Here is a 26,512-nt window from a genome sequence, read left to right as displayed (position 1 = left end):
CCAGAGATACATGATACATAAAGTATACATACATTATACATACAAGGGTATACATGTGTGTATAGCATACCTACACAGCTGGAGCTAAGTCCCAGAAATATGTGGGACTCTTATCTCTATGATGGACATTTCCTGGGACACTCACACACACTTGGATAAATAAAGGGGTATTTTCTTAACAAACTTGCGCCACTGCCAACATATTAACTCTCTCTATTTCACTAGCTACTAATTTTAATTGCTGAATGTTAGCCTGTGACATGGGTTGAACACATGATGAGGCATAACAGACAACTGGCGATTGGCTGACGCTCATCACGATAAGTCAAGAGGGCTCTTTGCCTTCCTCCAAGCGCGACTTACTGGACACACCACCTATGTAAATAGTAGCGGGCAAACGATAAGAATCTTACCCTCACTCTCTCCACAACACGCTAAGAATTCGTCGTTCATAACACTGTATACGTTTCCACATATTAAACAAATGGAAAAAACATATAAAGACATTTTAAGATTACATGATACCTGGTGCTCTGTAGAAAAGACAATTTTAAATCCATATCATTACAACAAATGACCAATCTGCCAAGCAAGCAATAATTTCCACGGGAATATAATACTTGTAGAATGGTTACTATATATTATAACACCTTATAATAATATTCATATAATGTCGAAAAAGAGGTAAAAAAGCAGCATTGTTCAGAGTGCAGTATCCTCCTACCTACATTCCCTTGTTATCATGATTACTGCCACTATATCACTCATTCAGCATAGACCTAGTTCTGACTCCTGATTCAACAATGCTGTGATGAGGCTGCAGGACAGTTTCTTAGCTAGAGATTCAGCGGTGATCACAAATAAATGTTGCCAGGCAGCATTTTCTCTTGATAAGTAAGCTAATCATTAATAGTAATTACATGAAGTCTGTTCTGGTTCATTACTACTTGAAGGGACCTCTGTTAAATTTTTTCAATAACCTGCAAGAAAATCATAATTAAAAGGCTATTGAATTTGGTTGCCTGTCCTTCATCAACCCCTCCCCCATATCCACGACTACTCATTCTGTTCCTGTACTGCGTGAGTCGTAAAGCTGACTGACTACCTAGTTAATGGGGCATTGTGCGATAATGTTACTTGATTGAACATTGGTAAGAAAGAGTGGGCGGGAGCTTAAGTTATATTCATTCGGACAGAATTTAGTTCTTCACACTCCGACACTGAAGTAGGAGAAAAAGCTCTTTCTCTTTGAACTGGTTAAGCTATATTTTTTTATTCATGATGTCATCATGTGTGAGAATTTTTTCAGGTTTTCACAACACCCTCCCTCTACTATAGTAGCTCCTGCAGTCTTCTGAGGAGTTTTCATGCCAGCCTATCAGCATTTCGCATTCTAAGCTCCAAACAAAATATCTCACAGAGTGTGGTCTTTTCCACAGTATTCCTTTGGAGAGAAAAGGTCCTTATTAGAAATATTAGGTAGAGGAATATTGATAGAAATATTAAGTGAGGAATATTGATATGAGGACACAATAAAAACAAAATTAACAAGTGAACATGAATATATGCTTTATATAATACTGGCCAAAAAATATGTTTACTTTCATATCATGAGATAGTCCTCGTCCAGCACTCGAATGGTTGAAACCACTATTGTGCTCATTCATTCCTGGTTTTATCAGTAAAACTCAGAATTAGTCTGTGTAACAAAATACATGAGCTTTTTATTTCTTTTCTCTGAAGCCTTCTGGTAGTCCAGAGAGAGAGGTTTCTATATCAGGTGTGAGCTGTGTATGCGACTGAAACAGGACCCGACCTCTTACATCAAGTGTTGGTGCCTTTTACTAGTGTTAGGAATACCCCTCTTCTTTGTGGCTTATTGATGTGTCAGAGGCTAATGATGCTTCAGGTAAATGGACAGTCCTAGTTTGGATGAAAACTCGAGTTTTGGCATTTCAGAGTAATTTGGAAGTAACACAAGTGATAACGGCAAGTGTTTGTAGCATTAGACCACTTTACCTCATTCTACTAAGGGGCTTCACCTACAGGTTTCCCAGATGCCGTTCTCTGGGTCCTGTAGTGACTACCACACCTGAGTTGGATAAGCAACCAGCGTATTTTTGACTAAGAGAATTACTTTGAAGGCATAAGGCTAAGGTTGAATAGTTGAGCAATTGAAACCTCCCCATTCATCCCTATTCCTCCCTCAATGGAGTGGCTCTCTGCTTGTGAGTATATATGTGCTGGACTTTGTGTAGATGTAAGGTGGCCTACTCAGTTGAGCAACTAGTCTCATAGCCGTAGTTTAGATGTGACTCCTCAGCTCTTCCTCTTACCATTGGGTAGGTAGAGCTATATTCTGAACTTAAGATATTGCTGCTACTCCAACTTGTGGGCTCCTATGCGGGTGCATGGTTCTCTGATCTTTTATCTTTATTTGAGCCAAGGGTCACCCTCCTCGACTAGAGAGACTACTATACTGGTGTCCTATGCCAGATGAAATGTGGAAGTGCGACCATTGGTCCCACTGTGTGGTCTTATGATGAGATCATTACAATACCAGATTGGGTTTGCAACACCAGTCAGTTGGCAGAGAAACGATCTCCCCACTTAATGAGTGTGTTTCCATTAGAAAAGGTGATGGTTTGTATTGTGTAGGAAAAAAAATTATAGATTTCAATGTTATATTTTTAAGTATACATGCAAACCCTTTTTAAGTAATTTGTATTTGCCATTGCTGTATACATGTGGAACCTTTCATCTCGTACCCATATGTCTCCTACTTTGTCCTATTTTGAAGGAAAAAGCGCTTGATAGCATATGTGAGGGTATTCCCCCACTCCTATCAGCCCACGGGTTACAGATTTCAGCTCCTGTTTTTCCGGATTTCCAGAAGATCTCCTGTTTAAGAATTTGCAGTATCCTCCCTACCTACATTCCCTTGTTATCATGATTACTGCCACTATCACTCATTCAGCATAGACCTAGTTCTGACTCCTGATTCAACAATACTGTGATGAGGCTGCAGGACAGTTTGCGCTAGAATTCAGCGATCACAAATAAATGTTGCCAGGCAACATTTACACTACTCTTGATAAGTAAAGCTAATCATTAATAGTAATTACATGAAGTCTGTTCACAGGTTATTTACTACTTGAAGGGACTCTGTTAAATTTTTCAATAACCTGCAAGAGAAAATCATAATTAAAAGGCTAGCAATTTAGTTGCCTAATGCGCTTCATCAACCCCTCCCCCCATATCCCTGACTACTCATTCCGACATCCTGTACTCGTGAGTCGTGACTGACTGACTGCCTAGACTGTGGAGCATTGTACGATAATGTTACTTGATTGAACATTGGTAGAAAAGTGGGCGGGGCTTAAGTTATATTCCGTTCGGACAGAATTTAGTTCTTCACACTCCGACATACAAAGTAGGAGAGAAAAGCTCTTTCTCTTTGAACTGGTTAAGCTATATTTTTATTCAAGTGTCATCATGTAATAGCAGGAATTTTTTCAGGTTTCCACAACACCCTCTCTACTATAGTAGCTCATAAGTCTTCTGAGGAGTTTTCATGCCAGCCTATCAACTGACTCGCATTCACAAAGCTCCAAACAAAGTATATCCTCACAATTGGCGGTCTTTTCCACAGGTATTCCTTTGGAGAAAGGTCCTTATTAGAAATATTAGGTGAGGGAATATTGATAGAAATATTAAGTGAGGGAATATTGATATGAGGACTACAATAAAAACAAAATTAACAAGTAGACATGAATATGCTTTATATAATGCACAGCCCAAAAATATGTTTACTTTCATATCATGAGATAGTCCTCGTCCAGCACTCGAATGGTTGAAACCACTATTGTGCTCATTCATTCCTGGTTTTATCAGTAAAACTCAGAATTAGTCTGTGTAACAAAATACATGAGCTTTTTATTTCTTTTCTCTGAAGCCTTCTGGTAGTCCAGAGAGAGAGGTTTCTATATCAGGTGTGAGCTGTGTATGCGACTGAAACAGGACCCGACCTCTTACATCAAGTGTTGGTGCCTTTTACTAGTGTTAGGAATACCCCTCTTCTTTGTGGCTTATTGATGTGTCAGAGAGCTAATGATGCTTCAGGTAAATGGACAGTCCTACAGTTTGGATGAAAACTCGCAAAGTTTTTGGCATTTCAGAGTAATTTGGAAGTAACACAAGTGATAACGGCAAGTGTTTGTAGCATTAGACCACTTTTACCTCATTCTACCTAAGGGACTTCACCTACAGGTTCCCAGATGCCGTTTCTCTGGGTCCTGTGGTGACTGCACACCAGGTTGGATAAGCAACCAGCTCTTTTTTGACTAAGAGGTACTTTGAAGAGCATAAGGCTAAGGTTGAATAGTTGAGCAATTGGCTCCTCCCCATTCATCCCTATTCCTCCCTCTGTGGAGTAGCTCCTCTGCTTGAGTATATATGTGCTGGACTTTGTGTAGATGTAGGTGGCTACTCAGTTGAGCAACTAGTCTCATGTGCTTCGTAGTTTAGATGTGACTCCCTCAGCTCTTCCTCTTACCATTGGGTAGGTAGAGCTATATTCTGAACTTAAGATATTGCTGCTATCCAACTTGTGGGCTCCTTATAGGGGTAGCACATGGTTCTCTGATCTTTTCTTTATTTGAGCAAGGGTCTTCACCCTCACTCAGGCTGGGGGCCCCACTATACTGGTGTCCCTATGCCAGATGAAGTAGGAGATTACTTGAACCATTGGTCCCCTTGCTTGGTCTTATGATAAGGATCATTACAATACCAGGTGGGTTTGCAACTTCCAGTCAGTTGGCAGAGACGATCTCCCACTTAATGAGTGTGTTTCCATTAGAAAAGGTGATGGTTTGTATTTGTGTAGGAAAAAAATTATAGATTTTTTTAAGTAATTTGTATTTTACCCAAGTATACATACCGAAACCCTTTTTTAAGTAATTTGTATTTTACCCAAGTACTGTATGCATAGCGGAACCTTTCATCATAGTACCCACCTCATCCTCCTCACTTTGTCCCCTAGGCTGAAGGAAAAAGCGCTTGGTGATGGCATATGTGAGGGGTATTCCCCACTCCTATCAACCACCAGGTTACAGATTTCAGCTCCTGTTTTCAGTTTGCACAGAAGGATACTCCTGTTTAAAAATTTCTGGTTTGTATACCTAGGAAAAATACAAATTACATTAATTTAAAAGCACATAATTTTTCATAATTATGTATTTCTTCTGTAACTAGGGTCACTTCAAATGGTAATGTAAATCTAGAGTTAGATCTCTAATCTAACTTCTAGATTTTTATGTGCAGAGCAGCCAGTTACAAAAGAAATTAATTGTTAAAACAGTAAATCTTCCTTGAAAAAAACCTTAATATCATTATACAGCAGTGTAATGCAAAAGTAGTAAGGATGGTCATTTCATTTTTTAGTAGTCAGCATTATGTGTTGGTTCTCTGTTTATAGTATTTTATATTATATGAGAATTAAATGCATTTATCAGACATTCATTGCTAGGCATCTGTTTTCGTGGTGTAAACAACTTTGGTATTTATTTGTATGGAAGCTGAAAGCTTCTGTCTAATGGCAAGTTCATGATTATGCCTTGCAACCTTCTGTGCTTTGACCTAACCATTTCTTGTAAGACTACAATATTTCCTGTATGTTTATACTGTATACTCCGATCTTCATTGTGTGTAAACTTATATATCCTTGTTAGGTCTTACATATAATCAGAGCAAATAGCTACAATGTTATTAATTTGTTTTATACTTTGTAATTTATATAGTGTAATTTTTTTTGCGCAGGTTCTTATCCCTACTGGTCGCTGCTATGGTGAAGATTGTGCCTTGAATAATATTGCTTATGGGACAAATCAGCCAGGTCCCTCTATTACATATTCTATTACAACTGCAACTGGGAGTAACCAGTGCTCCAAAGCAACGCAACTGCACCAATCTGCTCATCACTCCTTACAGCTTCCTTACACTGTATTTGGTCTTGGACGTAACTGGAATTTTGTTGAAGTTATGAAAGTTGGTATACCTCGTGGAAATAACTCTGTAACTTTGACTAGCAGTTTCACTCAAATTATTCCCAACTCTCAGCTGATTGTCATTCCTTACCCAAAGGAAAACCCTGATCGATGGGTGAGTAAGTTGTTCATAACACCCAGCAAGGCTATGTTGATGACAGCAGGTGCTCTTATTGGAACTTGTCTCTTTGTTGCAGCCATTATTGGTGTACTGCATCATAGGGAGAAGCAACAGGATAAGAGAGAAAAGCAACAGGAGGCTCATAAATTCCATTTTGATGCTATGTAATGTACTCCTTCACAGGGGTAATAGGATATATGTTAGTTCAATACCCAGAGTATTTTGACCTTAGACAGTTCAATACCCAGAGTATTTTGACCTTAGACTGCAAAAACAGTAATAGCTGACTTGTGTGTTTGATTTTTTATTCTGTCTTTCTGCTAGTCTTTGAAGATTTCTTGAAAAATATTCTTTTACAAAGCAGTGGTTATTTTTTTATAAATATATATGTATCTGTAGACAATTTTTTCTCCAGTTGGTATTGCTTTTGGATTACCTTGGTATGGAGTGTATTTTCTAAAGACTGGTTCATGGAAATTGCATAAGTAATTATAGTAATGCTGTTATTTCTTTTGAGTATTTATATGATTGCTTGGGATAATTTTCATGACAATGTCTCTGAATTCAGATGATTTACCGACTGGTTGGTTGAAAGATAGATTGATTGTAGTGGAAACCTTGTGGTTGATTAAGTCATCAATTGTAGCAGAACTCATAAAACTGAACTTTGAATGTAGGGCATGGATCAGACAAATTCTGAAGTAATTTTTCTTCCTGATAACTCTCATTATGATATTTTATATTGAGTGAAAACTGGAAGCATCTAGAAAGCTAGCATTTGCAATCTTGATATAATATACCCTTATAGCATAATGTTGCTGTGATAGTGCATGTAAAATTTTATAAGGTCATTCTTGTTTTTAGAGGTCTGGTAAAGGGGCCGTTCAAAAGTTACGCGACACTTTTTTTGGTAATTTTTTACCCTCCCCCTCTCCCCTCTGTCATGCCTCATAACACATGTCCAGACCCCCTCGTGAAAATTATGTAACATCAGCTAGTCACCCCCAAATTAGTTTGTTTTCCTTTTTTTAATGCAATAAAGTCTAACTTAATACCTGGAAATTATTACCTTCAGGTTTTTCTTAATACTTTTATGTTATGATATTAAAGAAATCACAGATAAATTTGAAATGAAAATGTTCTCTTATGCCATGTTTAGAAGAGGATTAATTTAATTTGTGATATTTTTCTAAGTCGTATTTATGCATAAAGTAGAGAATGTCGGAGCTCAGGAAAGGGATGAGTTTGTGATATTATTCTATGTCATGTAATACATATAGTAGAAAATGTAGAAGTACAAACAAGGATTGAGTTTGTAATATTTTTAAGCATATAATTATGCAAAAAAAAAACATAAAAAACCATAGTCTCAGTATTACTAAAATAAAATAAAAGTCTATTGCAGAATCTTTACTATCTCTCTTTTGTCCTACATTTACATCTTTTCAAAAGAAAGAAAGGAAAAAATCTGAAAATGTTGTAACTTATGGCTGCACCCCCTCCCCCCACTATTACACTCATAACACTTCACCATACCCCCTTCCCCCCCTAAAGCGTTATGTAATTTTTGAACAGCCCCAAAGGTTTTAGGGTTAGAATTATTGGAGATTAGGCATTTGATTTCTTTAAATTGTCATATGTAGGAATCTTGGGGTTACACAATTATAATAGCCTCTTAGTATAATGTTGGTTTCATTCTACTATAATTCACATACAACCAAATTCAGCTTATCTGTGATAAAGGATTTAGTTTAGAATTTGCTCTATTTATTGTATATTCAAAATGATGAAATGCTTATGTAATACAGTAACAGAAATGTGTAAAAGATACCTAGTAAATGTAGACAAATAAATTCTGATTTTAAAACATTCACAATGTATTTAACTGTTTTGCCAGAAGGGAAGTTATTACCCTTTGGTTATTTGGTAATGCCTGAGTGGCGACTATTTTTGTTCAGTGGGACTACAGTTGGCCCCCAACTATTCATGGTTCAGTATTCGTGGATTCACGTATTCGCGAATTTTTCTGTGGAACATAACTCCAAATAATTTGCGGAAAATTCGCCTAGACCTGGATTTTTTTGCAAAGCATATCTTAAATATTTACTAATTACTTTCATTTTATTTTCATGACAAAAGATATTTTTATGATAAAAAAAGTGATTTACAGGTATTCCCCTACTAACGATGGGGTTAGGTTCCAAAAAACCCATCGTCTGTTGAAAAAATTGTAACTCGAATATGGCCTAGCCTACACTAGGGTAATCGGTACCATCTATACATATATGGTAGCCTAGCCTACACTATAGTATACTTTATACATATATGGTATAGTAATTATTAGTGTCAGCTAATTCTGCAGGTTCAATGCAGATTGACATGATAAGTCAGTATAAAGAGAAATTGAATAACAAACAAGGCCTAGCCTGCACTTTGGTATATCATATACAGTAGCCTAGCCTACATTATGCTGTATTCTATTTTCACATAACACCGTATTGTACAAACATCAAAATAACGAATGTGCATCTTTTCCATGGATCTTTTAAAAAGTTATGCTTTACTACACTGTATCCAATTGTATATACTGTATTCTCATATTGCTCTTGCATTATAAATTGCGATCAAATGTTTTGGTTTGGGAATCGATCACACGGTGTTTATTTCGCCGCATTTAACTCAGTTCAGAGCACATTTCTTGCTTCTAGATAGCGTAAATGAATCTCTAGATACTTTATTTATATGGGACATATATTTTTTCGTTATATGAAGTGTTTTTAAGTCGAAATATAACTTAAATATGTTTTGTTGTGAAATTAACCCTTAAACGCCGACTGGACATATCGTACGTCGACTAAAATTGTCTGTAGGGTGCCGAGTGGATGTACGGTATGTCGACTACAAAAATTTTTTTTTAAATATTCGCGGAAAAATAGTTATAGGCCTAGTTTGCGAAAGATTTTAAATCGCGCCTTGAGGGATGCTGGGAGTTCACGGATCACACTGTTGTTTTGTTTACAAGCGTTACCCAGCCGCGCATGCGCGAATTTCTTTCTTCCACTACAGAGCATCAGCAATGCATCTCAGAAATTCTTTCGTCACTTTGTCGTAATTTTTGCACCATTTTATATTAGCCGTTACATAAAGTTTTACATATGAAAATGTGCACAATTTCATGTAGAATACAACAAAAAAGCAACCCATGGTTGTAACTTTCATAAGTTTTGAAATATTTTCATATAAATCACAATAAGTGCCAAAATTTCAACCTTCGGTCAACTTTGACTCGACCGAAATGGTAAAAAAACACAATTGTAAGCTAAAACTCTTACATTCTAGCAATATTCAATCATTTACCTTCATTTTGCAACAAATTGGAAGTCTCTAGCGCAATATTTCGATTTATGGTGAATTTTTGAAAAAAAAACTTTCCTTACGTCCGCGCGCGGTAACTCTGCCGAAAATCTCAGAAATTCTTTCGTCACTTTGTCATAATGTTTGCACCGTTTTATATTAGCCGTTACATAAAGTTTTATATATGAAAATGTGCGCAATTTCATGTAAAATACAACAAAAAACTGCCCATGGTTGTAGCTTTTATCAGTTTTGAAATATTTTCATTTAAATCACGATAAGTGCCAAAATTTCAACCTTCGGTCAATTTTGACTCTACCGAAATGGTCGAAAAACGCTATTGTAAGCTAAAACTCTTACATTCTAGTAACATTCAATCATTTACCTTCATTTTGCATCAAATTGGAAGTCTCTAGCGCAATATTTCGATTTATGGTGAATTTTTGAAAAAAACTTTCCTTACGTCTGTGCGCGGTAACTTGGCCGAAAATCTCAGAAATTCTTTCGTCACTTTGTTGTAATGTTTGCACCATTTTATATTAGCCGTTACATAAAGTTTTATATATGAAAATGTGCGCAATTTCATGTAAAATACAACAAAAAATAACTCGTGGTTGTAGCTTTTATCAGTTTTGAAATATTTTCATATAAATCACGATAAGTGCCAAAATTTCAACCTTCGGTCAACATTGACTCTACCGAAATTGTCGAAAAACGCAATTGTAAGCTAAAACTCTTACATTCTAGTAACATTCAATCATTTACCTTCATTTTGCATCAAATTGGAAGTCTGTAGCACAATATTTCGATTTATGGTGAATTTTTGAAAAAAAACTTTTTCCTTACCTCCGAGCACGGTAACTTAGCTGAAAATCTCAGAATTTCTTTAGTCACCTTGTTATAATTTTCGCACCGTTTTATATTAGGCCTTACATAAAGTGTTATACATGAAAATGTGCGCAATATCATGTAGAATACAACAAAAAATAACTCATGGTTGTAGCTTTTATCAGTTTTGAAATATTTTCATATAAATCACAATAAATAGAAAAAATTTGACCTTCGGTCAACTTTAACTCGACCAAAATGGTCGAAAACTGCAATTGTAAGCTAAAACACTTACAGTCTAGTAATATTCAATCAATTACCTTCATTTTGCAACAAACAGGAAGTCTCTAGCACAATATTTCGATTTATGGTGAATTTTAGAAAAAAACTTGTTTTTACGTCCGCTCGTTACGAATTCATGCATCATTTTGTGATAATATTTTCTCTGTGTTGCTTTGATCATTTTACAATTTGTTATATACCAAAATCATCGCAATTTAGTGTACAATACAACGAAAAGAACATAACTCATTAGCTTTATCCGTTTTGCTCACAGCGTGATTTGTAAACAATTATATATGAAATTTTTTTTTTGCAGTCATACATTCCAATATTTACATATGATAATGATATTTTTTTTCATTTCTGATGGTTGCATATTAAACTTCAGGCAATGACAAAAAGAGGAGCCAAAAATGAACTCTTAAAAACTAAGCGTGCTGTGATTTTTTTAAAAAATTTTTTCCGCTTCAGCACTAACTCCCGAATGCCGCTGGCATACGACAGACACTTTTGTAAATAGAGGCTCGGCGTTTAAGGGATAATTTAGGTATTTTTTTAGTTAATAGATGACGTTGGCGGCTGGCCGTTTGGGGTCATGTTTGTTTTGTTTAAAAAAAAAAATCAAGATTCCGTTCGCTATTTTCTCTTGATTTCATCATCATCATACGACAAGCTTTTTGTATTTATCTTTTGTCAGCATGAAAACAGCAGTAATATGTGTTATTTCATGCCCACTAGTTTTGATTAAAATACTTTAGAATTTTATTTGCAGTCAAGTTTCATCCATGTTGCCAGTGCACGATAATTTATAGTCCTTAGCAGCTTGAACATTGTTTTTTCAGCTTCAGCTACAACTTGCAGCTTAAATTTACTGTAACAGTATACTTCCTTGCCGATCTTTTCTCCAAAGTGGATAAGAGTATAGTGTAAAAATATATCAGTACTTGACATCATTTTTAACATAACTACGGTAATTGTTTAACCGTACGATGATTGAAATACAAGCAAAACAGTTGTTATCTGATTCAGTTTTTAGCAAAACAACAGTTTCTCGTTCGGTTGTTTATGGCTGTATGCATTTTCGCAAGAGTATAAGGTTACTAACAATACTTTGATCATTCCCTTAATTTTTTAACTAGAAGATGGAATAAAGAGATGGAGGAAAAGAAGTTGGTCTCTCTTGCTGCCTGATTGTATGCTGTTGCCTGTGCGCGCTCGAAATTTAACAATATTTTCTAAATATTGTAATACAGGTATTAATTGCTAAATCCATCGTAAACTCGAATTATCGTAAGACGAATTATCGTAACTTGTGCACTACCTGTATTTACAACCGCACAAAAATTGCAAACGAACACTGACCTATTTCAACTTCCGACACAAGAGCAAGTGAGGTTGGCTCATTGAATTAATGTACCTATTCCAGCCTCTCGGGCGAACGTATCGTACACCGTACGCTGCCTGATTGTACGCTGTTACCTGCGTCAGTCGCCCGCGAAATTTAAAAATACATATTTTCAAAATATTGTCGCATCGATATTAATTGCTAACCCCATCATAAAAGCGAATTATCGTAAGTCGAATTATTGTAACTCGAGCACTACCTGTACTAATTTTCAGATTTTAGTTTTAGTATAAACAGCAAAATATCAATAAAATTTTTTTTTCTCAAAAACGTTCACCAAGCGATGTACCAATGTTACCCCTCTCTATGTTCAAAGAAAACAGTAAGGCGTGAATACTGTATGAAAGAAAGTGTATGTGCCTGAATAGAGTAAACCCCCCGTATTCGCGGGGGATGCGAATACTTAAAACCCCTCTAAAAACACTTAGAACTGCGTATTTAAATAGTTCAAACACAAAAAACCCTCTAAAAAAGCTTATACCTGAGTATTTTAATAGTCTTATCACAAAAAGTCATGAAATGATATGAAAATACAGTAATTAGTGAATATTTCTCAGTGAAAAATACAGCGAATGGGCAAATTTTTCACGAATAATGTGTATATACGTTCCACAGAGAAATCCACAAATCGTGAGACCGCGAATACGGGGGTTTTACTGTATAGGGGTAACTTGATTAGTTTGTGCCCTGGTAAGAGTAACAGTTGTTGGAGAATTCACATGTTGCTGTAAGCCATATACAGTATTTTTAAGATGACTTTGAAATTTTAAAGTGTTTTAGGATGATAGTTTAAGGTATATTTGGTGTTTGAACTATTAAAATAGGCAGTTATAAGTGTTTTTAGAGAGGGTCTCAAGTATTTGTGAATTTCAGCTATTCACGGGCTGTTGATCCCTAACTCCTGCGAATACTGGGTGTCTACTGTATTACCTTTCAGGGGACCAAGCACTTATTTTGCATTTTCATGCTATGATCATGAAGTTTTACCACTGAAAAGGGACCTTATATACATCCATTCAAGCTGTAAAATTTGAGTTGGTGACCCTTGGATTTGAGATGCCATGGGCTTTTCTAAATAAAAATAGCTTTGTTCCTACACAAATATTAACTTGAAGTTCTTTACATATGATTTAGCTTGTGAACATGATCTGGAATGGCCATTGCTACGTCTCCACCTTGGTTACTTACTGGGATTATGGGCTGCAACAGATGATCACAGGGAGTTCTTAACATTACCAAGAAAACTACCATGTTTTGAATAAAATCTGACTGGTTAAGGCAGATCCATAGAAGATTCAGTCAAAAGGAAACACAGGCTTAGGGCTTTCTTCATGTGAGAAAAGATTACGTAAACACAAGGAGTTCTCTTAATTAATTGTATTTTACATAACACACTCGGATCAGAAGAATGAGGAATTGTGGACCAGGTAATAACAAGGTCCTGCTAAATGAATGGATCCTACACAGGATAAAAATTCTACGCCAATGATGTATTCAGGAAAGGAACATCGCAGAGGGGTAGCCACTGCACATGGGTGAGAGCCGAAGAGTTGGTTCCACAGCCAAGGCCAATATGCAATGAGATGCAAGACGGTTACTTGCATGAAACAATAACCCACTCAAAGGGAACTGAGGGAACGCACAGATGATGCCAAGCAACTCTGTTACAATCTTTAAATGCACAATTACGTTAACACTAGACACTTCAACACAAATCTACTTAGGGTACTCACACAGTGAAACAGAAAATAAATCAGACAGAGGAGTTATGGGGTTGTGACCCACTAACAGAAATCTTATTTTGCCACATTACCTTTGTCAGGATGACGGTGTCCTTGTCTGATAGGGCGTTGGCAGTGGAGGGAGGAAAATGAAGAGGATGCCACGTACAAAAGGTACTGGTTTGAGGACAAGCACGTGGAAGGAGCACAAAGGACAGGCAAGAGGGAAAGGACAGCAAGTATCCTCGGTTAAGTTCTGGGTGCTTTTCAGGTCAAACTGCTGGTGCAGGGCCCTATGTAGCTTCGGAGGATTACGCCTAGGCATCCTGGTAGGTGGCGTTTTAGTCAATGCCCAGTCTGTTTTCTAAAGGGCCCCACACGGTGAGATCACCTTCCCAGTTTTCGTGGCAGCCGTCGCTCCATTTTCTAAAGGGCCACGCACGTGGTGGTCAGCCCCGCATGGTGAGATCACCTTCCCAGGTGTCTTGGTGGCCGGGCACATGTTCAGCTGCTGTGACCAGACGCTCCCTCTTTTGTTTCCCACTTTTGCTAGTTGTCTGCCTCCGGTGAGGAGTTGCATCTTTGATGGTTGCACCTGAGGATAAGGATCTTTGGCAGTCACTTTGAACAGATGGTGTATTAAGGGCTTACCCATGTAGAGAAGAGGGAGAGAACCGGTGAAGGGGCGAATGATACCCACAGTTCTTTTAGCAGCAAATGAATATAAGGAGTTTTATTCTTATATCTGTTACTCTAGTATTATTTAAGGCTGTTTAGGTTGCTTAGAAAGAAGTTTCCTTTGTTGCATGATTCAGACTTATTGACAAAGTAGTAAACTACAAACAGGCGGTGGGAAGCCCACCCACCTGTCGTTCTGCACTCCACTTTGCTTCCAGCTGCTGTCGAGTCCAGATGCTTTGTATGACTCTACCCAACTTTTGTTAATTAAATATAAATGTTCCTTTTCCTTTATTGGTTGTTGACTGCATGTTTATATTGTAATTTTTCAAATCCATTGGTCAAATAAGCCATCTTGCAAGGAGTTGAGTTTGTTTTTTCCTTGCCACTAAGAATACTTTTTTCATCGGACACATAACAGCTCCTGTATCATTCTTCAGTATACTTACTAACATATTAACCTTTCAGGTATGGTATGTTTAGCCACTTGGAAGATCCATGAGAGTAAGGCTTACCTTATTTAAGGTATTCTTGCTATCATGGCCTTTCTTTCTGTCCATTGAAAATAAGCTATGTAGCCTTAGTCATGTGATTTCTGTGGCTTAGTGTTTGTGATTCTCAACTACTGTCGATGAGGCAAGTTTCGACAGTGGTAGGAGGAGGTAGAAGTGCTCTTCCTTTCTTCATTATCATCTATGTCTGTCTTCTAAACCTTGTCCCCACTGACTAAAACTGTGAGATTAGAGTTTTGGGGGACTCTGCCCTGCATTAGAAGGCTTATTAAGGTTCTTTCTGTACAAGATTTTCTTCCTGTTACACCTTTCAAGTCTTTCTACTCTCAATTTCCCTTTCAGCGCTGAATGACCTCATAGGTCCCAGTGCTTGGGCTTTGGCGTAAATTCTGTGTCTCATTCCATTCCTTCCCTTCAGGGTAGGGCAGGGAGTTTTGATTGCTTTTGGCAATTGATTTCCCTGGCAGGGAGATCATTCCCTTAAACATGAGGTTCTCTTTTTCTCATCTCTGTAAGCTTTCGAGCTTGCTTCAAGTTAAATTCTTCCTCTCTCTGAGAGAAGTAGTGCATTGTTCCTTTGTGCAGCTCATCCTCTCCTCGTTTTCCTGGTCTACGGACTGGGTTTACGAGTGACAATGAGTTTGGAGAGTTCTCCCTGGTTTTCTATGGTCAATCCTTCAGGATTGTATAGAGAGGGGTTTGCGTGGACCGTTGGCCTTTGTTACCCGATCTGTGGGTTAGCTTAGGTTTGCTGATGGCCCAGAGTTCTCCCTATCTTTCCTTGGTCCGGTGACTGGGGTGATAGGGAAACACGTTGACTTTTCCCCAGCGATCTTCAGGATTGCACGGGGAAGAGTTTGCTTGGCCCATTTGCTCTGTTCATTTGGTTCCCGAATTCTTGGGTTTTGAATTAAGTCTTCAGGGAGTGATTAGCTGGTGTTCAAGGTCCTTCCATGGCAGGACGGTCATGGTGATGGTTTAGCACTTCGACCCTTCTGTCTCTGGCTCTTTGGGGCTGTTAGAGAGAGGCTAGTGCAATTCAGTTGTGTGGCTCAGGCACTATAGATGGCTCAAATCTTTGGATCGGGGTGCTCGTTAGTGACAGGTATAGGCAGTCCCTGGTTATCAGTGGGGGTAGCTCTTCATTGGGTGAGTCGGTAGAGCTGCGGACTGTCACTCGATGGGCCGGAGTTCAATTCCCCGGCCGGCTGATGAAGAGTTAGAGGAATTTATTTCTGGTGATGGAAATTCATTTCTCGCTATAATGTGGTTCGGATTCCACAATAAGCTGTAGGTCCTGTTGCTAAGTAACCAATTGGTTCTTAGCCACGTAAAATAAAGTCTAATCCTTCGGGCCAGCCCTAGGAGAGCTGTTAATCAGCTCAGTGGTCTGGTAAAACTAAGGTATACTTCAAGGGCGGCATTCTTTCCTTGCAGCTGCCATTCGTAAGAGAGTGCCAGTCTCATTTGAGTCCCTGACATCTCTTACCTTTTTCTGGCCCATTTCCTCACCTTATTCATGGCTCGCAATGGAACCTCACCTTTAGTAGGGGGTGTGCGATGCTGAAGATTGGCGCAAGAAGTCAAGGGAGAGAAACTTCTCTAATTTTTGAGGCACTAAAAGGATGGGTATTTTTCAATACAGATATTGGTCGTCTCGGAAATACCTCAGCTTTACTCTCTGGGAGGAGGTCTTTCATCGGAACTTTCAGTCATCTTACCCTAGGTCTAACAAAGAGTACGTTGGTGCCAATGACACTTTTGTGAAAGGTATACTGGATGTATTTGGATACAAGCAGTCCCTGGTTATTGGCAGGGGTTCCATTCCAACAGCACAACGATAAGCGAAAATCGCTGATAACTGGAAATCTGTGATTTTTAGCACCGATAACTGGAATTGATGATTTTCAGCGCCGATAACCGCAGATCAGTGCCTCTTGTTAGGTATGTATTGGCACCAATACCCAATCATTGGCGCGGATAAGCGGAAATCGGTGATTTTCGGTGTCGAAAATCGCCAATTTTCATTGCTAGACAAGCCCCATAAAACCAGGTTGCCGATAAAACGAGTCCACCGATAACTGGGGACTGCCTGTACTGGTTTTTCATGATAGACTCGCTGCAGTTGTGGGCCATTGGCCAACCTTCTTTCTCTAGTTTAGTGGTGATAAACTTGGAGATTTTTATCTTATTTCCCAACCAGAGACTGAGCAACTGCTTTGCTGGTTTATGGCAGCAACAAGAGCCTTTTCTTAGAATTCTTGCTTCAGCTAACTCGGGAAGATTGAACATGGGACAACGCACTTGGAGCTGTCACATCTCTAAGTTCTCCAGTTGTCCTTGTAGAGGTTTTCTGTTGCTGGAACTTTGTTGAGATACTCTTTGCTGCTGGTTGTCTTTTCCCACCAGTACTCAAACCAATTAAGGAAGGACTTGAAAAGGTTCCTTGCACAGCCCAGTTTTTCCAGATGACTGTTGGAGTGATTGTTGGGCCTGTTACAGTTTGCGTCTGTGGTAGATCCAATCCTCAGACTGTAAAGAAAGAAAAAGGCTTCATGATCACCTTCATCCGAAGAGTCAGAGAGTTGGGAAGATGCTCTGTCAGTGGACCTGGAAGGGGTCTCTGGCCAAACAGGTTGACCTGACTCCCTTGTCCGTAAGGATGATAATACATACAAATGCCTCCTTGACGGGTTGGGACGCCACTGGGAGGGCCATCATTTAGTGGGAGGTTGATCACCTGTCCTGAGGAAGTGTCATATCAACTTCCTGGAGCTGACGGCTGTTTTTCTGTCCCTCAGAGAAATTGAAACCTCAGAAAGGGACCCATATTTTGTAAGTTCAAGACAGTATGACTGCAATGTCTTGCATCAAGAGGTTGGGCTCACACTCAGCCCCTCTCAATGCAGTAATGCTAGCTATCCTATGGATGGCTCAAGTGGTACTTGTTCGCAGTTCACCTCACCTGTGGATGTTGGACAAACACTCCTTTCAATTAATTGCCCATATGCTTCCACATCCAGAAGTGGACCTGTTTGGCACATGCGAGAACCATCAACTTCCAGTGTATGTCTCCATACTTGGGCAATCAAGCAGGTAGCAAGAGATGAATTCCTACACGAGATGCATTCCTACAAGAGATTGGAACAAGTGGAGGATGATATACCTCCTTCCTCCATTGTCCCAGATTTCGAAGGTTTTGAACAAATTACTAACTTTCAGTGGAACCGCTTATTTAGTAGCCCCAAATTGGCCAAACAGTCATTGGTTCCTTTTTTTCTTTAACAACGGACAAAGAAATTGATTCCAATACCAACTCCTATTCTATCCCAGAAAGTAGAAGGGAAAGTTGTCCATACATTCTCCTTTTTGAGCTGTTAACTTTACATGTGGATAACAGTACCAGTCCGTTTGGAAAATGTGGTTAGATTACATTCATGCTGAGAGCCCAGTTGAAATCTTCATTGAAACAGTTCTACATTTTTGTATATATCTTTTTTAGGACAAGTGTCTTGTTATTATAATAGTCATGGCATGCAAGGCAGCATTGTCAGAACCCTTGCTTTATGGTTTTGTAATTTATTCTAATATAGAAATTGTTACTTCCCTTCTAGACTGGTTATGCAAGGCTTCCCATTACCTGGTCCCTGAATAAGGTGCTTAGACTCCAGCCATCCCCTCAGTTCAATGGGCCCAATGCAACTACAACTATGCTCCAAAAGGTCATCTTCTTGACTGCTTTGTCATCAGGAGCTCGGATTTGCAAACTGGGTTCTCGTAGATGAGGGACAACATTGTCTCCTGGTCCATCATTCTTGGCCAAGAATGAGAACCCTTTAAAGAGGAAATCCCTTATTCTGATAAGGGAGCTCAGTATTTCAGATAAAACATTATTCCCGGTTCAAGCACTCAAGGTTTACCTAGGTGTCATGGCAAACATTGCAGATGGGCCGCTTTTCCTACACCCTAGCACAAACAACTGCTCTCTCTACATGGGCTTAATTGTTTTAGTGTTCCTCATTAAAAAGGTAGACCTCAATCCTTTCCCAAGTCACATGACATTCTGAAAGGTAAGTACATCATTGGCTTTCTCCAGAAATGTTTTGAAGAAGTCTCGGAGTTTACAAGGTAGTCATCAGAGGTAGTATTCCTGAAACACTATTGCCATGAGCTTGAACAAATTCGACTACATTGTGTATCAGTAGGTGGTTTGGTAATCCCTGGCCCCATAGGTGCTTCAGTGAGAAACCAAGGGCCTTCTTGATGTTGTGGTCATGCTGACATATTGCCGGGAAAGGTGCAATAATCCCTCAGCTGGACCCAATGTATTTGGATAAATCACCTTAGAACTGTCTTGATATATATTCAGGTTCATGTGTTGTTTCCTGTTCTTTGTTGCAAAACCGTAATGGGTATATGGAATAAAGAATGTGGTTGATAACTTATGACTTCACCCGGGACCAGAATTTTATCTGGGTTGTTGGGATTAATTTATTAGGAGCTTTGCCATTTCATCACTGGTCAGTTTCTTTTGTAAGTTCCTTTGAGGATGAACATGGGCTACGCAATAAAAAAACAGGGTGTGACATAAGAAAAACCTATTTTTAGTAGTCTGTGAGTCCTCAAGCCCACCCACTTTCCCTTACAAAAATTCTTGGGACAGGGGTGAACATTTATCTTGCACAGACCTGGCATAATTAATGAGGAAAATGGCTAATATACGCACTGTTGCCACATCAGTGTGTGAAGGATGAGGGAAGAACCGAGGCAGTCGCTGTAGATAAAAATAAAGCTCTCTTGTCTTCAGTCCTTTATATTCTGTCATTGCCAACATGTGCTGTTCTGACTGAGACTGACTAGAAGAGAATTCTTTGAGGTTGGTTAGTCTGTCTTATTGAGTTGAGGGTAAACCATGAGAGTAACTCCTTTGAGGATTCACAGCGGCTACCAAAAGTAGGTTTTTCCTATGTCAAAATCTGTATTTTTTATGTAAAATAATTGTACATTTAGTCTGTTGTTATTATGCATCATTCATAAGATATCATAATCAGTAAAAGAATATAATTAATTTTATATACTTATATTTGTGTTTTAGTCTGTAAAACATTGTGAAAGTGGGCTTGTGTAATGTTATGAAAAAGATGAAAACTAGTGGTTGGCTATCTGATGAGGGATACAAAAAAAATCACTATTAATTTTTACTCTTTTCACTGATGGTAAAAATAGTCTTTAAATTTTTTATGTATATGACACATAGAATTACAGTCAAAGGCTAATGAAAAACAACCCCAGTACTTAAAATATGCCAAATAATAATATGTTCCCAAAAACATGCAGTTGAAACATGAGCAAATTTTTTTTAAAGATGTGGCTGATTGGAGCATTCACACTTAAAATGGTTCCCCATGTAGCCTTAGGCTTTCTCTGGGTTAATTTCCACAAACAATGTCCACTGGACAGGCAGCCAGCCTTCCTAGGTCTCACTGAAGATTTACAACAAACAAACCTGTCTTGCAGCTCCTATACTTAACATGTGGGTCCTTCTATAGGCTTAACACAAATACATAATAGGACTTACAAACCCTTGCAAGTATGATGCCAATCAGCAGACTCATTTAAGAAAATTTTTGCAGAAGACAAACCTCAGTAGAGATAAATATTAAGCAAGTAATTAATGTCCAAAAATCACAGTTTAATCATAACTAACACTAAATACTCAGTATTCCTATTAAGTAGATTAAGAAACTTATCATATAAATACTGTGCTTCAATGTTAGACTGATTGCCCAAGCGCCCAAGGCCAAAAAAATACAAGAATTACATAATAGAAAGTAATGGAACAGCTCAGCATACAGTACTTATATAGTGTATCTTTAAATTTGATATGGTTTTGAATAAGCAGGTTTACCAGACCACAGTTAAAAATTGAAGAATTGGATAAATTATGAAATTCCAAAATTTCATGAAGTGGTGAATTTTCTTTTACATGAAATGTGTATAACTGGTGGTATTGATCTGCATTCCATTCATATAGGGAACTGGTGATGGTGGCTTTTTTTCAGTTATCCTTGGGTGAACTGGGTGTGGCCTATTCAAGGAGCAGGTAAAATTACTCAAGTGTAGTATTTATATTGTTTCATTTTGGTAAGATTCATTATTCCATAAAGTCTGCCATTTATTATAAATGATGGGTTGAATAATTACTGACCAGGATCATTTATAGCAGGAACAACTTTGGCTGTTTTATCAGCATCTTCATTACTTATGTTGAAAAGAGTAGGGACTGACATATTTCAACATTCACACCAATTTCATATACTTTAGGGTATGTGGATCTAATTATCTGTGCCTGAGATAGTGGGCTGCATTTATGAAAAAAAAGCACCTTACCCCAAAAAAATTGCTACAAAAGGTTTCTCAACTGTTTATTGTAGTATTAGGTGTGCTTAATAACATATCAAAAGTCTACCATAATTTGACCATGCAAAAGGTCTGATTTCCAAGATGGCGTCTATAATAGGCCCTAAATCCTTAAAATGCATGTTACTCTTCATTATTCAAAGTAGATAAGCAATGCTGGTGCTTAACACCTTATTTTGGGGATCTGGAACCCTAATTAGCATATCTGCATTATAGGCAGTCCCCAGTTTACGACGGGGGTTCTTTTCCTATGCCATGTCGTAAACTGAAAAGTCGTCGCAAATCGTCAAAATCCTAAGAAAACCTTACTTTTAATGCTTTGGGTGTATTCCCAAAAAGGGATTTAGACACCAAATTTACATGACTAAAGTAAATTGATATGAGTAATGGGGATTTTCTTAATTAGGCAGCTATTTTGTTCCTCCACCATTGATTTTGTATTTATATATATAATCACTTCAGTTTACTGTAAGTCAGATAGGCTAATTGGATTGACATATCCCTAAAACACGGGTTTAGACAGCAAGTTTACTTCTGTAATATGAGTTGAAATGAATAGGCTAATGATTTTTTTGTAGTTTGGCAGCCATATTGGTCATCCATCTTAGGTTTTATAAATATGTAATCATTGTAATATATTGTGATTTAAATAAATTTATTGGATTCCTAGGTTTCCAAAACAGGGGTTTAGACAGTAAATTTACATGTGTAAAATGAGTTAAAATAAGTAATTACTTTTTTGTTTGGCAGCCATATTGATCCTCCATATTAAATTTTGTATATATATAATTAGACCTACCTCAATATACTGTAATTCAGATATGCTCATTGGATTCCCAAATCACCAAAACAGGTTTTTAGACACTAAATTTACTTGTATAAAATAAATTAGAATGAATAATGGAGATTTTCATAGTATGGCTACTATATTGGTCCACCATCTTGGATTTTGTGAGTACATAATCACTTCAATATAATGCAAATATGATAATTAGACTTCCAGATCCCCAAGTAAGGTGTTAAGCATCAGCATTACTTATCTAGTTTGAATGATGAAGGGTAACAGGCATTTTGAGGATTAAGGGGCTATTATAGACACCATCTTGGAAGTCAGACCTTTTGCATGATCAGATTGTGGTAGACTTTTGATGTGTTATTAAGCACACCTGATACTACAATAACCAGTTGAGAAACCTTTTGTAACCTTTTTTTTTTTTGCGGTCAAACCTTATTTTCAGCCAACTATGACCTTTGAGGATGTTGGAATGTTTCAAATATAATAATAATGTGTGGAAATTATTTCACACAATTCTGTTGTAAAAACAGTAGTGTTATTTGGTAAATCCTTTGCTTGATACTCTTTCATGAGGGGTATACTGGTTGTATTCAGGCTGACTTTTCCTGACAAACTTACTGTAGTGTTGGGTATAAGACAACCTGCTTTCTCAAGTTCAGCAGTGCTAAACTTTAAGATTTTTCTCTTTCCCGATCAGAGAGTGAACGCCTGGGTTGCTGATTTACTGCATTAACAAGAGTCTTTTCTAAGGATTCTTGCATTAGCAAACTCAGGGAGGCTACACACAAGTTCTGTTGTTTCAGGTTTGGGGTTGTGACCATCCTTGCAGAGGCAGGTTCTGAGAATAACCTCGCTTCCTTTCCTGACTTAGTCTCAAGAAGTTGTCTTTTCAGGTGACTGAGACTATGACATGACAACTGGAGCTGTACATGGGAGTGCCAGCTAGTTTCCCAGGGATACTTTCTTGGTTGAATGCATCCAGTGAGGGGTAGGAGACTTCTGGGCATTGCTCAAAGTGGTGAGTCTCTTTGGTGTAGAAGATTGGATCCTTTCGACACCAGCTCTACAATTGGGGACGTTGGTCCCTAATCACCTGTATGGTAAAGAAGTTGCTTGAGATCCCTGGTTACCGTTTGGCACAACAGGTAGCTCTGGGGCTCTTTCTTTGCTATGCTTACTCTGGTTTAAGCATAGAGAGAAGTTTCTTTCCTGAAAGATAACTAAACCTTTTGATTTATGGCCATTTTGCCTTTTTTAGCATGTAGTCAGCAGCAGGTTGCTTTCTCCTGTTCCCCTGGCAAAATCTTGGACTTCCCATGTGTCCATGCCAAGTAATTTCTGTACCTGCTAGTTACAGTATGTGGTTCTAGGTCCTAAGAGGTATTCCTCTCTAGTTAACCTCAGATTCAGCCACTCATATCTGATATCTCCAGGCATTTAGAGCTCTGGCACTTCATGCATGCCTGGATATTTTCCAGCCCCTCTCTTGGTCAGAGGGTTCTCTCCTTGCTCACCATTGGAGTTCTCAGATAAATCCGTTCCTTGAGCGGTAGTCTACAAGACTAGAATTGTCTCCAATTATTGATGTGGAGATGAGGTAACTCTTGTCAGAGCTGTTTGTCAGCAAGTAGTGGTGTTTTGCTCACCTACCTTTTCCGTAAAGCTTCTTTCTGCCCTGGTTTTTTTAGAAAGGCTTGGTCAGCCTTCAATCAGGGTTTGATGCTTGGAGCAGATCTTTCCTTTTCCAAGGAGAACTTTTATACTCCTGAGAAGCTATATCAGTCTTTTTCTGGGATTCAAACCCCAGAGGGTCATGATTCCCTCTTTTAGGAGTTTTACTTAGGGGTTGTCTGACTTAGGTCTGAATCCAGAGGCTGTCTGGGTTAGCCCTGGCATCGGCAAGGTACAGTATAGGCAAGTCACTTGGGCTCTTGTATGTATGGCACTTGGGAGGATGGAATCTTTGTTCCCGATTTTCCCGAACTTTGTAACAAGATTCAGAACAAGCAGTCACAAACCTGTTTTGTTGTCCGCTTTGAAGAACTTCAGTAGGAACTTTTGTGAGATACTTCTGATTTTGGTTTAGTGCTGCAGTACTATCTTGAAAGTACTCAGTGCTGCAGGTTTGGATTTCAACAATTCTTTGGTTATTACTAGCAGAGCTAAGGAAGGAATTTTTTTTAATACAGTTCCTCCTGGCTCTGTAGGTTGATCCATGGGCTTTTTCTCTTCCAGTGTGGGAGGATAACTGCAGCCCAGACGTCATGTTGGTAGGGGCATCACACTAATTTGCACTCAGCAGGAACCTGTCAGCTTTTAAGTATTATGTGCTGAGAGATGATCGGGTATGATCACCTGTACGTTGTTTTACTTGCAGAACGTTGCCCTGGACACGCTTTCCATGGACCATTGGTGGCTGCTAATGGGTCGGTTAGTGAGCTCAGCTCCCTTTTGGACAGGTAGCACTTCGTCTAGGTATCCAGTTGCAGGAGACAGGTTAGTATTGGCTGGATCTTCTTCCTCGCTCTTTACTGGGTGCAGGTTAGCTATTTGACTGAGCACCTGTCTTTTCATTGGCAATGAAGGGATGCAAGTAGTAAAGTGTTCTTGGATCCAGCTAGCATTTTCCTTATCACTCTATTGAAAGTTTAAGTTCATTAATCCAAATGGCATCTTCTTGAACTTGTATCATCCACTTGAAATTGTGAACAATGTCTTTTCCTTTGATTCTTCTTCCATAAGGACCTGCCAATGTCTCTTGCTCAAATCCACTTTGGTGAAAATTTTGACATAATGAAGTTTTACCATCATAGCTTTGAGATCTCTAATAGGTTCATTGTCAGACTTGGTTATGGCATCAAGTTGCTGGTAATTCACGCACAACCTGTCTGATATATCCTTGTTCCTCTCCTTGTTAATGGTGAACAGTATGCAGACATTGATTTTTGTATGATTCCATTCTTGAGCATCTCCTCAACTTCGTGGATCAATTCCTTAGTGACATGTCATAAACGATACCTGTCAATTCAGTGTCTCTGCTGCTTGCTTAAGTCACCAGTAATGTTGAAATTTTGGTATTTCTCTTCTTACTCCCATGGTCGAAGTTCCAACCAGCCCTTATCCAGGATTGCATTGTCCTTGTCAGCTTCTTCCTTGATAATGGTCACTTTCAGGCATCTCCCTCCTTGGACAACAGCGGCTGCTACTTTATTCACTTCCCTCTCATTGTAGGTGACCAAGATGTTCTCATGAAACCTCGAGTTCTCCACTGACATGAACCTCGACTTATAGTGGAGGATCCGTTCCAGCTTCACGCTGTAAGTTGATTTCCGCCACAAGTCTGTTTTTTGCCACTATTGTGCTTTAACAGCACTTACAGTGCCATAACTTGAAGTTGCATCAAGTTATGGCACCGTAACTTGATGTTGCATCAAGTTACAGCACCGTTAACTTGATGCCTGTTCTTGCCATTAGCACCATCATTGGGGCTTATGACACTGTAACCTGATGTAACATCAAGTTACAGCACTATAAAACACTGAAAAAGCACTGTAAGATCGAATCTACCGTAAGCCGGTGACGCACTGTAGTCATAAGATTAACCACCTCTGCACTTGTATGTCCCTCTCCACTGTAACATTGGCTTGTTTGCCTTCATTGGCAGTAACATACTTTGTCCCACCATGAAATGACAGTCTTTGTTACTTTTAGTGCAGTGATGCTTCTGGCATCCCACTGCCACCTATAGCCTCTCTCTGGCTAGTCAAAAGATCTCTTTCAGGCAATTCCTTGGCTGCAACATTCACTGGTAGGTGTTATGTACTTCACCCTTGCAATCGTTGGTCCATAATTCCTTGAGAATCTGGATCAGTCCTCTCATGGTCCTTCCATACAGTATCTCAAAATATAGAAATCTGGTGCTGGACTGCAGTACCTCTCTATATGCAAACAGTCCCAATCCTTCAGCCACTCCTGGCACATCTTCAGCTTAGATTTCAGCACTCTGTTGATCCTTTTGCACAATCCATTGCATATCTGGTTATTCAAGAGTTGTAAACAGCTGCTTAGTGCTCACCAGACAGCTCGCCTTCTTCATCATTTGGGAAGTAAACAAGATACCTTGGTCATTGAACATTTCCTTGGGAACCCTACCCTGTTGAAGACCTCAAGTAGTTCCTCAGTTATCCACTTGGTTTTGATTTTAGGGAATGCTACTGCTTCTGGGTTCCTTATAGCAAGTCTATTACATCAAAATCTCCCTGTTGCCCTTCTTCAGCACTGGCAATGTAGGTCCAGTCAGGTCTAAAGCTACTTTCTTGAACACTTTTCCATCAGCAGCATATTCCTTAGC

General features: G+C 38.7%; 1 protein-coding gene across 11 annotated transcripts in view; it reads left to right on the top strand.

Annotated features, from left to right (window-relative positions):
- The window catches only part of LOC136852274 (T-cell immunomodulatory protein), a 259,930-nt gene that overhangs the window by 83,485 nt on the left and 149,933 nt on the right, over positions 1-26,512 (top strand). For 5 of the 11 annotated variants that reach the window (XM_067126754.1, XM_067126755.1, XM_067126752.1 and 2 more), the window contains one exon: positions 5,818-8,038. The exons of the other annotated variants lie outside the window; for them this stretch is intronic. In XM_067126754.1, the coding sequence (XP_066982855.1) occupies positions 5,818-6,333 (516 nt within the window). In that variant the 3' untranslated portion in view covers positions 6,334-8,038. Of the gene's footprint in view, positions 1-5,817; positions 8,039-26,512 lie in introns of those variants that run through there. 11 annotated transcript variants of the gene reach the window in all.

This window comes from Macrobrachium rosenbergii, chromosome 25, assembly GCF_040412425.1.
Source record: "Macrobrachium rosenbergii isolate ZJJX-2024 chromosome 25, ASM4041242v1, whole genome shotgun sequence".
Lineage (NCBI taxonomy): Eukaryota > Metazoa > Arthropoda > Malacostraca > Decapoda > Palaemonidae > Macrobrachium > Macrobrachium rosenbergii.
The sequence above is the reverse complement of the archived record's forward strand: the minus strand, read 5'-3'. Positions and strand labels throughout refer to the sequence as shown.